Source organism: Penicillium atrosanguineum (assembly GCF_028827265.1).
Source record: "Penicillium atrosanguineum strain IBT 20685 chromosome Unknown utg000002l_segment0_segment0, whole genome shotgun sequence".
Taxonomy (NCBI): domain Eukaryota; kingdom Fungi; phylum Ascomycota; class Eurotiomycetes; order Eurotiales; family Aspergillaceae; genus Penicillium; species Penicillium atrosanguineum.
Window position 1 is genome coordinate 129,401 of NW_026623134.1, and position 14,110 is coordinate 143,510.

Genomic DNA, 14,110 nt, shown 5'->3' on the forward strand with positions numbered 1-14,110 from the left:
CCTGGCCCCCACCTGCGGAGTCCGCGCAGTGTACCGCAGCGCTCGTAGCACCTCATCCGAGGAATCATTTAAAGTCGTAGTGCAGTCTTCTTTGTCACTTATATTGCTTCTTTGAATTTGGATTTTTGACCATTCAGCCATGGGGTTGAATGATGACAAGCGAGCCACAAGGCTCCAACCTCACCAAGTTGCCCTGCTGCAGCAGCCTCTACCCAAGATTACAGCCGAGGAACGACCATCTCCTGAGCCAAAGTTGAAGCCAAAACCGCTATCTCCCGACATGCACCCAGGCAAAAGATCTGCCCCGCCTACATCCGCAGAGCCCAGTGGGAAGGTAATGCGAGGTCCACCACGCGACTTGGCTCTTCAAGAGACTGGCAAACTGGGCAACGGTGCCGACTCAGACTTGATCATACGTGATGAATCTCCTTGGGACACTTTCAAGAAGTACTATGAGTGCGATCTAGCCGGCACTGTTGCTGTATGCGTTCGAAACTCCGACAGCCGCGCCGCACGTGCGATTCGCCGATTCCCTAGCGAAGACACCGACAAAATCCTGGGCATCCTCCGTTCCACGGATCATAAGAACGTGGCTTCCGTTTGGGAATGTTTCCGCACCCCTGATGCGCTGTATACTCTTTGCGAGTTTGATCCACTCACGTTGGATCATGTTGTCGCCTGTAAAGCCTTCCCAGACCAGCAGCAGTTAGCTGCTATTATGTGCCAGGCTCGTACCTCGATCATTCCCGCGCAATCTACGAAGTCGCTAACTATACACAGTTTCTCGAGGGACTATCGTATATAGTGGCCCGAAGCTTCCACCACACTTCTTTGAATTGTTCCAGCGTCCTGATGAATCTCAATGGGGAGGTAAAAATCGGTAAGTTTAGTCCATGAACACATCTCGGTTCCTTGTCTGAAAAAATTAATAGCACGCCTTGACTGCTGCGTGATCCGGCAGGCAGGTAAAATTAGAGCTAGTGATTTATCTCCTGTTTCAACAGTAATGATGGGAACTGATGCAAAAATACACCAAGGACGATGGGGCTGTTGGGATTGACAACCTTGAACGCTGGCGGACCTGCCCAGCCGCCATCGAGTTTCTCTCCGCGACCACCTCAGCCAGCTCTTTTGAGGAGCTAAAGAGAGTTCGTGAGCCCTTGCATACCCTGATCCCATTTCGAAAATCACTCACTGGTTCTCAGCATCGCCTGTTGATGGAGACCCGATGGTGCCCCAGCGATCTGATCGGACTTGCATGGTTCGCCCTTATATCCACCCGCACATTCTATTCGTATGTACCTCGGCCGAAAGAAAATAAATAGGCTCATCGAGCGTGCGAAAGATAGTGAGGGCCGTGTCGGTCAACTCCCAACAGGTTCAGTCAGAGATAAACAATGATGGACACGCAGGGTGCACAGCTCGAGGAGGGGTGAGCTAAATATATCACGAACGGACTAGAAAACCAAGCGTCCAAATTGTATTTCATTCTTGATCCTGTGTATATCAAAGTCTAATATCGTGTAATTATAGGTGACATAACTCTGTGAACAGTAATTGAAAAAACTGAGATTGAAAGAAGACAATGAAAAACTTAGTGATGAAAACACGACGGCAACCAGAGATTGAGAATTCCCAATAATTCTCTATTCCAAAACAGTCATCAGAGGATCGCCAGCTGGTACACTGTTTCTTTGCAAGGATTTTAGCCGAGAAGCTCTGTCATCTTTTGCATTGCATCTTTCTTAGCATCCACTGTTTTCCAGGGATTGTCGGAGCGCTGGGAAGCCGAGGCCACCTTGTCATCAGCACGAACACGTGCCATTTCTTCGGGTCTGAGAAGACCAGCCTCCCAGTCGAAAATGGTCTTGTGGAGATCAGATGTGATTTGCCCAAACATGAGAGATGTAACCACGGGCTCTAAGGCCTTGAAGGCGCGAATAGTGCCTGGACGAGTTTTCTGGACGAAGGTAATGAAAACGTCGATTTGAGGATTGGTAAATGTACTTTTGCACCTAGAGCACATAAGATCAGTTGAGCCACGAGATGAACTCAATGGGACACGTACATGACCCTCATAGGGTCGCCTGCCAAGAGAATTCCGAGTCCCAAATTTCCTGCAAGCCGCCACCACCATTTACCGCGGCGTACATGATAACCGGTGACCCGATTACGGCGAGACTGCCGTTTTTCCGATGCGTGGGGGTCGTCCGGGTAGGCATCGAGGATGGAATTCAGAACGTCAGTGACCTTGGGCTTGGACGAGGAACGAGAACAGTATTTCTCTGGTCGTTTGCAAAGCTCCTCGTAATTAAAATAGAGCAATACCTGTCCTATACGCTGCGCGATGGAGCCCAAACAATGTGTCGTCTTGTCTGCATCTAGTACGCGAAGGTAATCTGCAGCCGCACGTATACCTCTCCATTGCACAGGAAGTCCAAGTCCATGCAAGTTGAGTAACTGAAATTTATTCCAATGGTCAAACAGAGGTCTTAGCAGTCCATCAACGTCCTTTGAGAGGAGGTCATCTTCCGCGTCAAAAATATCCCGAATTCGTTCATCGTTGAGTGAGGCACCATAAGAACACAACAATCTTTGGATAGTTTGCTTTGAAATATTTCCAGTTAATTTCATGGATGCCTGTTCCTCCTGAGCGCTGGTGAGTTCAGGCATTTCGGCCATTTGGCTGACCATGATCGCTCCATGCCCCAACAAGATAAGTTCCTCTTCCATTCTGGGGGTTTGAACACAAAGGGTAGACGGTGTCAGGTAGCAGGGATGTCCCTGGTCGTTGCTAGATATAACCGCAGGCGATGGCGACGCTATTCCAGGATGTAGCCGAGAGCAGCCAGCCTGACTTGGGCCTGACACCAGAAGCGTGCTTTCACCGGGGGTCTGACAGGATGTGAATGGTGTCGAATAAGAAGACAATCCCTCATCCAGTCAGGGTAAATGAAGTCATATATACATACATATGTTGTAGTTGTACAGTGCATATCCGCGTAGGATATGCCTGCCTCAGGCAGGCGCTGTACAATCTGGCAATTCTACCTATTGTCCCTCTCGATGCTTTCTTATCAGCCGAAGAGTTGCGTCCCCTCACGATACCATGGTTCGACGGGCGCCATCATCCTTAGTGCGTCTACGTGAGCACGATAAGGAGATTGCACCTCATCACTGGAGGATTGAGGATAGGATATATAGCTCTGGAGTTTCTCTTATCTTGAACAGTAGACTTGAACAGTTGAATAAAAGTAGACTGCTTTTTCAAGTAAAAACCATTGTCATCTTCATCATAGGTATCTTCATCCTGTAATTCAACAACATAAATACATACATACATACACTGTAGATTCTACCAGCTCCTGACAACGAACTTAGAGCGTCGTCAAGGCCATTCGCTGTCACTTCTGTGCCTTCCTGTTGGTTGCTTGACTGGCTGCTGGACGTGTTCCTCCCATGATACTTCTCGATCCAGGATCAAGCTAGCGATTCAGCCGTGGGTGACGGTTTGATCTCTTTACCGTTCATGATTACTCAGCCGTGTTCTTGTTGGTCTTCCTCTTTAGTGAAGTGAACCAGCTCGGTTTTCTCGGGGTTCATCCCGAGGCCAACGGCATCTGACTATTGCCTGAGTCCCAGCTTCCTACAAGTTCGAACTGCGAAACAGGAACAGTTCCATCGAGCCCTTCGTTTGATATGGGGTAAAGTCCTCGGACCTCATGGGCGATAAGAGCGAGCCCTGCACTAACTCGACGTTCGCCAGCGTCTTCCGGGCGGCCATCCCTCATGAGAATATCGATCCACTTTCTGGCTACTGTGGTAATTCTTTCTACCTGGAAGCACGCGTCTGGCCTTGCTTTGTTGACCCTGTCTAATATGCAGTAAATCAAAAGCTTTCAGACATACCCAAAATAGTAAGAGCTGCAATTTGCAAGTTGTATCTTCAAATATTCACCAGAATTAATGCCTACTTAATTGTTGCCCACAACGTACGTACCTATGCACCTCTTGACGATACAAGACTTTGCTGAAGCCTGTCTTCAGGCTATGATAACCGGCCTTTATCAATTTCCTTGATATTATGGAGCTCCTTCAACAAGTGAAAACCAGTCTCTAATATATTTGACCGGTGATTCCAGAGGTAATTGTGCAGTTTTACACCAAAGGGAATGATATCCAGAGCATCACCAACCAATCGAGCAACTAGAGGACGGTTTTTAGTAAGTCCCGAAATATTCCGTCGATCTGGTTTTTGGATCCGGCCTATTAAGTATCTTTTCGCCAAGGGCATCTGTTTCTGGGCAATTTCCTGTGCCTTCCTCTTGATCTTTCGATACATCCACGTCTTGATCAGGTTTTCCTCCATGCGATTAGGGTTGTATGCCTGTTTCTCTTTAACACGATCTGGTGAAAGGAGGCTTTTTTGCATCGTGTCAAGAGGAATCATAGGGCCTGGGAAATCAAGTATTGGGTTCACCGTATTGCTCTTTCTTCTGCCGCTCCTGGCTGTTTGCAATCTAATTTGCTGGATGAAATGCAAAAGGGCTTCATTAAAGTAATTAGGGTCATCAAGATTCAATTCTGAGCGAGACTTCATAATGACGAACTGTAGGGAACTGCCCTGAAGATAAAAGTTGACTGCTCTGACAATGCGAAAGAATCTTAACTCAAAGGTTATGCTGGCTTAGATATAAGCAGAATTCAAAGAGCCGTTTAGAGGAGGCCTGATTGATTCAAAGGCTAGCGTTTGTTCAGTTTAAGAAGAACTTATCAACACGTCAAAGGGCTTTGTGCAAATGTGGTTTGTTCATCTTAAGGTTTAATTGGAGAAGTGAGTAGGTCGACTGCTTAAGGAAGAGTCATATAATTCACGGCGATACTTCAAGATTTCTGTCGCTCAACAAAACAACTTCTATTGAAGCTTTCACTCTCGTGACATGGCTCTGTCAATATGCAGGGTCTCACCGGAGAAGAGTCAAGGCTTTTTGACTATGGTCGTCTGCATTTCCAAGGTTCGGCTTGGGTACGGCTGTGTGACCTTTCACTGGAGACCTCAAGTTTCGGTCGCTTGATGGATGACCGCAGGAATGTCGCGCGCCTCGAGAAGATTTTCAAAATCAAAGGGTGCTTGCGCTTGAGCCAGGAATACCATATACCTGTTTCGATTGACTCCAATGACTGGGAAATTAGAGTAAGAAAGAGCTCAATAGATGGCGCCATTCCTTATCAATTAAACGTGGACCGTGGATATCGGCTTCTTGCTCTCGACCATGTGAATGTTATTCTTGCAGCTCGGAGCCAACTCGAGGGCTATGATCCTTGGTGGGTCGTCGATGTTTACGTGACTGGATCAGGCAGTGAGTAGACGTCATGTGAAGAAGTATTACTCGCCTCTCTAGTAGTACTGATAAGGTTCTTGGGACAGATAGTGATCCCAATAATGCTATGAGCGAGAATCCTGGTCTCCAGAGAGAGTTCCTTCGCTGTCTTCGCGAACGGTTTCCCAATGATCGTCAACCGCCAGATGGTCTGATTTACCATAAGATTCGGCTTTATTCAGGGAGTCTTGATGGTGTTCGTAATGTTCCAGCACTCAAGCATTGGTGGTCTGTCTTGGAAAATGGCTCAGGAAGCCGGAAACGACAATATCTGAAAGCATTCTTCAAACGCAACAAAGAACTTGCCGAAGCTTTCGACTCACTTCTCCCAATACCTGGCCTTTGGGCAGATATGCATATTGGACTTTTACACAAATTAGGGGCGATGAAATGTGATGAGGTAATGTAAAGTGAAAGCCACTTTAGAGTTTTGGAAACTAACGCAGACTAATGGAACAGCCACTCATTTCCTATTTAAATCTCATCAAGAAGACGTTTTGTGAAATAATGAACCACGACCTTACACTCTTGGCAGCTGTCGACGCCGTTTCCGTGCGCAAAATCAGGTCTCGTGCTCCTGGTGTGTCCAGCCAAGATTTGCATTACTTGAATGAAGAGATGCAAAAAAATAGGATATTTCCGTGCATTACAGACCCTGAGCAGCGGGTTGGAATTTTTGAGCGCTTTAAAGCCATTCACTATCCCATTCCAACACTTGGAACTTTTTTCCAGGACAGGATATACCTCGAAGTTGGCCAAGCAGTGATGAAAAAGCTGATCCAGCCTCAACCTGATATTCAATTGTTGACCATTGACAGTTTATTGGGAAGACAGCATCATCGCGCTGGAGAGATGAGATTACCATATCCGCAGGGGATTGTTGGAGATGAAATTTTTGATTTATGGAGATTTAGTCTCCAATATGGGTTCGAAATGACAGGAATTCAACGTCGAGTAGTCCGAAAAATTGCTGATATGGAACGAGAATCCGATAACAGACAATCTGAAACCACGCCGGAACTGTCATCAACACTACGGCAACATTTCTTTTTGTTGGCCCGCCACCATGGCTTTGACGTCCCCTCTATACCCGAAACCAGCCCTGAAATGACAGGTCTACCAATAACGATACCTTGTGACTTTCCAGCAGACGCTGAAGACGACCTAGAAATCATAAGACGATGTGGCAAACCTTTCACTGATACTGTGAATGCTGACCACTTTGCTCTCTCAAGAGACGCTTTGAGAGATCCACCAGGGCAGCCCCGAATGTCAGCGGTCTTTGTACGACAGGCAGTCTTCCGTGCTTTCTTTAGTTATCTTAACGTCATTACGATCCAAAGCCCGAATAACTCTTCAAATGATTTTCCAGGAGCAAGTAACAATTTTACTTTCGAGGGAATGGAGGACATGGACTTGTCCACGAATGAAAATTTCAATGTGCATCCTGGCCACTCTGAAAACAATGAGAGTAGCCTGGGCTACGGGAATCTCAACCCGGGACATGACGAGTGGCCAAATGAAGTTGAGATGACGCCGCCCTCATATTTCACGATGCACATTTCTTTGCCAGACAAAGCAGACGAATCTTTTCGAATGCCAAACAATAAAACAGTGCTGGGTCAGTTCTTTGAGAGCTTGGATACTCAGGGCTTTGAGATTACTCGTTTAGGTGAAGAGCGGACACTGCCTTACGATGAATGCTACTCTTACTATCTCGGAGGCCCCTCCATACCACTGAAAGCGCAACCTAGAAGTGGTTGGGAAGATGTATCAGCTTGGAAAAAGAGGAGGGCAGCAGCTGGTGCTGTTTCCTTAAGCCCTGCTGAAGTCTGGTTCGAGGCAGAGAAAGCAAAACTGAATCAATCCGAGCCAAGCTTTCCTTCTTTTGCGCAGCGACAAGCTAATGTGCAGCGAGCAGACAGTGAAGGGGAGTCATTCGCTGATATTACTTAAGAATCTTCAGCATATACTGGACTTGTGGCGGATCAAAATTAGGCGACCCCGCTGGCATATGAATGAGCTCTATTTTCTCGGTAAATTAGCGTAGTAATGGGGCCGTAGGGCCATTTCCTCGCTATCAGTTGACCCGCCACTAGAAGTATAATCCATTGGCAAGAGATTCCCAAGATTGGGGATCTCGTAATTGTTGAAAGGTCGATGGGTAAAGGATCTCGGAAAGAGATGAACCAGTTAGCACCCGGCGTGGGCTAGGAACCCTTCGTCATTACCCGAAGCCCTTTCGCCTCCCCCACCCCACTCAGCACCCAAGCCAACTACCCCACTCGGCAACTTAAAGCCTCTTTTTCCGCATCTCGACCTCCAGCCCGGGGTGTCTCTTTCAAAAACCAGCTTCTCACCGGCGTCACACCCCGTCAGCTTGCCCAAAGAGGGTTCTACAGCAAATATTCGAAAATGGTCTCCCTGTTTTACACAGAGTAACTATCTCAAGCCCCACCGCGAAGATGATGGTAAAACCTCCTAGACTGCAGATCATCACTTCGCGTCAGAACGGAAATGTAAAATACCTGACAAGGCTGATACGTCAAGGCCGTTGAATGTTACGTCTCGCTACTCTTTTCGCGCTTGTCGTCTTCATCTCCCGCCCGAGCCCATGTTATTGCAGCTCACACCACCTGAAACCCCATTACAAGACAGACAAGAAAAGGGATAGCTTGCAGACTGCCTTGTAAAAATTCAATTCGCGATATGATCTTGAGCAAATCACTGACCACAAATCAGATCGCTGATGCTGCTGGATATAGTCCGCGTTTCGTCACCACCATCCGGAGGAATCCGCGGCAGTTTGGTGATACCCCTCCAAATTACACGATAGCTCAAGTTAGATGTAAGAACGTTGTGTGACGTTTATACAATAAATCCAAGGAAAGAAGAACAAAGCTTCCTTGGAAAATATACATACTGGGATTAGACCTTTCGTCGGATGGTGTGTTATTGGTATGATTGGATGCGAAGGGTCTATTATGCTAGAAAATACGCTGAATAAACCTTGGTGGAGTGGGCACTGTTTGATGGACAGTCATATTCCATTGATGACACCCATTTATTCAGAGATATACATGCAGCATACACGAGGAGTGGAGGACTTGAAATGCGGAACCCACTGGGTGAATCCGGGTTACCCTGAACGGAACGAAGCCCTTTTCCTTGCATCTAGAGTCGACTATAGCTGTTCATATTGATTATTCACCTATGCATACGTGGGACCATCACGAGAACCTTCTGGGTTCTTGGGAACCTACCTGAAGGGTGTTAGGCATCGTGGTTGCTTCGTTCTCACCACTAGGCTAAAGTAACAGGCTAAAAAGAACAACATTGTTTTTTTCTTAGTTTACGCAAGATACTAAAAACGGTCGGTTCCTGACAAAGGAAACAAACCCCTTGAAGATACAAGCCGGGCGATATCGCATGTTGTTTCACCAGCGAGATCCAAATCCCGCTTGTGGTTTCCAGCAATACCGCAACGGACAGTTGCCGAAACTTCACAAAGACGAGTATTTACAGTAGAGCAAGTTACAGTATCTGACAAGACTAAAGTTCTTTCATGGGAACCACTTGTAGTTCCACTCACATGGGCCTCAGCTCTCCACTAATAATCACGCCTAGGTCCGAAACAAAACCTCCCCAAACCCACGACCTCTTCAGATCAGCGCTCTCGAATCTCACTCACGCTTCCAATCTCATTCAACTCCATCAGACCCTCCACCTGAAGACCAAACGTCCCATGATGTCTATCCCCCTACCGGAATACGTCAAGCTTCGACCGGACAGAAAACCATCTCCACCTAGCGTGTTTCTTGACCTCTCCAAGCAACACCGAACGTCATCTCTACAGCTGAGAACCAGAAACAGACACAAGGCTCAGTCAAAAAGAACCCAAAGCTTCTCCATCCGAATCTAACCAGCCCGCATCTACCACTCAATCCATGCTCACTGTTGAAGACCTTGACCGTCAATTCCACACCGAACCGCTATCGTTTATCGTTTAAGCACAAAAAGAAGAACACAAAACGACCGAATAAACCAGCGTGCAGCGAACCTCATCTGCAAACTCGTCTCTCGCCAAGTTATCAATCCACGGCCGCACGCCCCGACCGGATCATATGGTAGTTTATAGCCTCAGCTATGTGGATAGCCAAAGGCGTGTTGAGCCGATCTAGGTCAGTCGGGGTCTCAAACGTTGAGCTTGCGTGTGAAGCCTAGATCTATGGCCTTGGTGAAATTCTGTGTTTTTAAGCACTCTCCTGGGCCGATGCTACCCCGGTCGTGCACTCAATAGACGTTGAGCTTATTATGGCTATCTGCGTTCTGGCCCGTGTGAGACCCATGTCGACACAGTGGGCGACTGCACGGTTGACCTGACAGAAAGTCATAGATCAAAGAAGACTTCCGACCATCAGAGAAGACAAGAGTGTGGCGATAGCTCCCTTTATAATACTGATGGTGTAGACTTCGAATTCAACTAAATTTGCCACATTTTCTGCAGTCGACAACCACAAAAAGATTCCTTGGGATTTTTTTGAAGATAAAAATCTGCATATCTACGCATTGTCAATGCTGTGACACTATCCGCACACACAGACAAGCTTCGCATTCTCCAGAGGAGACAAACGATACGAGATGGGTCGCTTTTACCATGTTGTTTTCCGTAGGATATCATTTTTCGCTTCGCTAGATCAAAATGCTAATTTGCTCTAGCGTGGAAGTGGCAAGGTCGCAAGAAAAATAGGACCAATATCAGTGATAAAGACTTTACTCTAGACATTGATATTGATTCTGGAAAACCTACAGGCTCGAACAGCCTTTTTGGAAAACCTGCGTCTTTTGGAAAAAAGCCTGCACAGTCAAATAGCTCTTCTAGGAAACCTACAGACTCCAGCAGCCTTTTTGGAAAACCTGCGTCTTTTGGAAAAAAGCCTGCACAGTCAAATAGCTCTTCTAGGAAACCTGCAGACTCCAGCAGCCTTTTTGGAAAACCTGCGTCTTTTGGAAAAAAACCTGCACAGTCAAATAGCTCTTCTAGGAAACCTGCAGACTCCAGCAGCCTTTTTGGAAAACCTGCGTCTTTTGGAAAATCTGCACCCTCCCCATTTCGATGATGACGACCTTGAAGACAATAGCAGGCTTACCACCAGCCGCTCGACTGCAAAAGGCCACTCTATTCGTTGACACTAGGCCTGTCTCACTTATGCAGGCCAAAACAGGCCATGTGAACTTACTTCTACCTGATTTGTTTCCCAGAATGTACTGACTGATTCCTTCTACTTGCAATGAAATTTTTGTAAACGTCGTGTTGAAACCTAATTTCTAGGCAAGCTAGTGCAGTAGTTGGTTGGTTAGTTGATGTCATTACCCTGACCTCTCGCAGTGAAAAGGGATATGCAGGCTACAGCTACTTTCTAAAAACATCCTAAAATCCTGATTGATAAAGTTAGTTTATTATTACTCTTACAACCTAGATCAATGGGCCATAATAAGTAAGTTCAGACTGTGTTGGTGGGCAGGGTTGATTGTGTTCGCAGTGAATGGGGGATTCTGTCCCTATCGCATCCTTGCCTCAGCCCCCTTGGTAGATTCTTATAGCATGTGTATGGTAGTCATATTTTTATGGAGATCTGTGGGTGATGACCCAGTATTATAGATAGAGGTCTTACCCTGATGCATGAGTAGTGTGTATCAAGGCGACAGGACAATACCATCAATACAGGTGATCCAACATACGTCTAGTTACATAGCCTCCATCTCTGGAATCTACATCTTTCTCTTTTCATTCATAGATTGTACTTCAATAATAAGGATTAACAATAATACAAAGCTCCAGATTCAGGAAAAGTGGCACAGAATAGAGAGCCAACAACCTTAAAATAAAGAGATGGTCGGTATTTCCGGAAGCTGTCATCCTAAGAACATTTACTTCAATGGGATGCAGTTTTCCCCGCAATCAGAGACGTCCAACCCAACCACAACTTCAGCGATGCTTCTACCGCCAAATGGAAAAGTTACGGATGACCTTAATATTCCTGGACTACGAGATGAAGGTGCCTGGAATTACAGTAGCTTGCAAAATCGCCCTGCGTTTTTACACTCACACTTTCTATTCCAAGTCTCAATGCCAAGACGGCTCTAGCCACATAAAGTTAGCCCTTGTCCTATATTTGGCTCCGTATATTACATAGTATTGTCACAAACAGTCACATGGTGCGTTTCAGGCCTACTCTACTGACTTCAATTTTGTGTCCCCATGGGTGCCGTCGTCAATCTTTAGTAATGAAGTAAAAATGGCAGTTACTGCAGTGATATATTTTTTAGCAGATTTATCCGAGGAAGAGCAGGTCGACTACAACTCAATATCGGGGGGGGTGGTGAAAATGTGTTCTCCATGGTCGCTACTTTGATCGACTTCTTGATGCGTTGGAGGGCGCGTTGAGATGCCAGTCGAGAGGGATGTTCTTCATCGAGCGTTCTCTCTTCCACCGCGACCACGTGTTCAAGTAGCTCCACGGCCTGCTTGATCTGCCCGTTGGATTGATATGCCCCTGCGAGTTCGTGCTGAGATGCCAGTCGAGAGGGATGTTCTTCATCATACTGGCATTTATTCCATGCACACACGTCTCCAAGAAGAGTGACAGCTTCTTTCGCTCGGCCATCGGCTAGAATGCATTTCCCAACCTTGGATAGTAAGGTATACCTCTCACTCACATCTTGACTTTCCTCTCTTCTGATAATTTCAAGAGCGTGTGGTAGGTACATTCTCCATGTGTCACGATTTGTATATTCATCAGATGGAAAACACTTGTCCATATGTTGCGTTAAGGTCGCGATAATCTGTTGTGTCTTCCGTGCATCTGTTATCCACAATCGGGTTGATAGCTGTACTAGGCTATGCACATCAAACACATTCTTATTGTCCCTCCTGGTGAGAAATCCGTAGCTACACAGCGTACCAATGGAAAACTCCATCTCCTCTTCCGAATCGAGGGTGGGGAGAATAGATAGCGGGATTGCCTTTGGCTCAAGGTAAGATATGAATCCTAACAAATCAGCAGCAGAGGGATCAGAACCCTGAATCTGATTAAATGAGATAAGCCATGTTGTGGCCACCGCGTTTGCCAGTCTACGATAGCGAGTGCTATCGTGGAACTCCCTGCTCGCTAGACGCATCCGATCTTTTTCGGTTTTATGCATAAGCTGAAGATATCGTGTGGTCGTTCCACCATTCCGACAAATATAGTAAGCTGCCTGTACAATAGCTAGAGGTAGGAAGTTTAGCTCCTCTAATAGTTGTATAGAGGAGTTCCGGTCACAAAGCGAGTCTTCTCCTACAATCTTGGTAAGAAAAGCAATCCCTTCCTCCGTTGTCATCTTTTCGAGCTCGACTATATCCCTTCCTGCGAACGATAGTGCCACCGCACGGGAACGAGTAGTGAGCAAAGTAACGCCGTAGTTGCTAGCAGGGAAATACTGATCAAGCTTATCGAAAAGCAAGTCCACGTCATCGGCATTATCGACAATGAAAAGCCACTTTCCGGCTCTATCAGAGCTAAGCTGTCGCTGTACTAATTCCATCGCACTTTCACCGTCTGCATTCTGAGGGATTTGCAGCTCTTTCGCGATTTGCGAACAAGCTTGCTCAAAACTCTCGAGACTCAGGGCAGGAGCCCAGAAAATTGAGCAGTCTGGTACATGCGCCTTCACCCATCGGGCAAGCTGAAGAGCAACTTGGGTTTTGCCGATGCCACCTAGCCCGAATAGAGCTAGTTTTTTAGTATTCGGTTGTAGAAATAGCTTCTGTTTAAGCTTATCTAGCGTGAATTCACGGCCAGTAAAGTGACGATTCTCCAAAGATGGGATAATATAGTGGACTTGAGGTTGATCACCTTGGATAAAATGGGTGAGCCTAACATCCTAGTTGGGCTTTTCTGTTGACTTACAAGGCCTAGTATTTGTCTCTTTCATCTCTTCAATAGGCATAAGGAAGTGGTTAGTGACCTCGCCGTAGTTCACACCCATCTGGAACCCCGAATTACTTGAACGCTCAAACGATATTGCGGACGCCATGCTCGCCATGGGGATCGGTATCATTCATTCAATGGGTATTTGGGGAAAAACAACTGTCTGGCATAAGTTGTCGCTGCCGTCGCCGCAAATGCAGGGGTGAATGGGTCAAAATATAAATACCGCTTGGCTTCGAAAGTATCAGTAGGCTGTCAACTCGGCCATTCAACAAAATCATCAACAAAATCAGGGACAGGGAGGGGTAACGAGAAATGAATGTGACCGCAGGTACGCCTTGCCATCAGCCTAAGGCACCAGGGGTGATGGGGTGCACGGCCTAAGCGCCCGCCTGCATCAGCGAACGAGGTAACCTAACCAATCATTGTGTATACAATGCTGTCCGAACCGCAGGAGTTACCGCGTCCTATTGGCGACTGAGTTGTGATTGCGTAGCAGCGGAACCAACCAGCAGCCTGCAAGGTGGGGCACAAGAAGCCGGAGTATCCAACTTGCCGTCTCCGACGACGCGATAAGGCAGACACTAGTTACCAGGGGGCATCCCACGTGAATCTAAACAACCTTATTATTATGCTAGTAGGCGTAAATGCCATCCGACTTGAAGGCTTGTTAACAAACTGGAAAAAGAATTGACAAAAATCGAGCATCAAAAACTTCTACTACGGGAGTGAATTAGAAGCCGGAGAAATACTTGG

General features: G+C 46.6%; 4 protein-coding genes across 4 annotated transcripts; 2 read left to right on the top strand and 2 right to left on the bottom strand.

Annotated features, from left to right (window-relative positions):
• Nucleotides 1-139: 139 nt before the first annotated feature.
• On the top strand, nucleotides 140-805 carry N7443_001786 (uncharacterized protein; the record flags this gene model as incomplete). Its single annotated transcript, XM_056881842.1, has 1 exon — nucleotides 140-805. The coding sequence occupies one exon, from the start codon at nucleotides 140-142 to the stop codon at nucleotides 803-805; it is 666 nt and encodes a 221-aa protein (XP_056743683.1).
• A 900-nt stretch (nucleotides 806-1,705) lies between these two features.
• N7443_001787 (uncharacterized protein) lies at nucleotides 1,706-2,733 on the bottom strand (the record flags this gene model as incomplete). The annotated part of the gene is made up of 2 exons (XM_056881843.1): nucleotides 1,706-2,015; nucleotides 2,069-2,733. 2 exons carry the CDS (start codon nucleotides 2,731-2,733, stop codon nucleotides 1,706-1,708), a joined length of 975 nt encoding a protein of 324 aa, XP_056743684.1.
• Nucleotides 2,734-4,954: 2,221 nt separating this feature from the next.
• On the top strand, nucleotides 4,955-7,337 carry N7443_001788 (uncharacterized protein; the record flags this gene model as incomplete). Its single annotated transcript, XM_056881844.1, has 3 exons — nucleotides 4,955-5,360; nucleotides 5,429-5,781; nucleotides 5,841-7,337. The coding sequence occupies 3 exons, from the start codon at nucleotides 4,955-4,957 to the stop codon at nucleotides 7,335-7,337; spliced, it is 2,256 nt and encodes a 751-aa protein (XP_056743685.1).
• Nucleotides 7,338-11,687: 4,350 nt separating this feature from the next.
• Nucleotides 11,688-13,484, bottom strand: N7443_001789 (uncharacterized protein; the record flags this gene model as incomplete). Its single annotated transcript, XM_056881845.1, has 2 exons — nucleotides 11,688-13,141; nucleotides 13,334-13,484. 2 exons carry the CDS (start codon nucleotides 13,482-13,484, stop codon nucleotides 11,688-11,690), a joined length of 1,605 nt encoding a protein of 534 aa, XP_056743686.1.
• Between the last annotated feature and the right edge of the window lie 626 nt (nucleotides 13,485-14,110).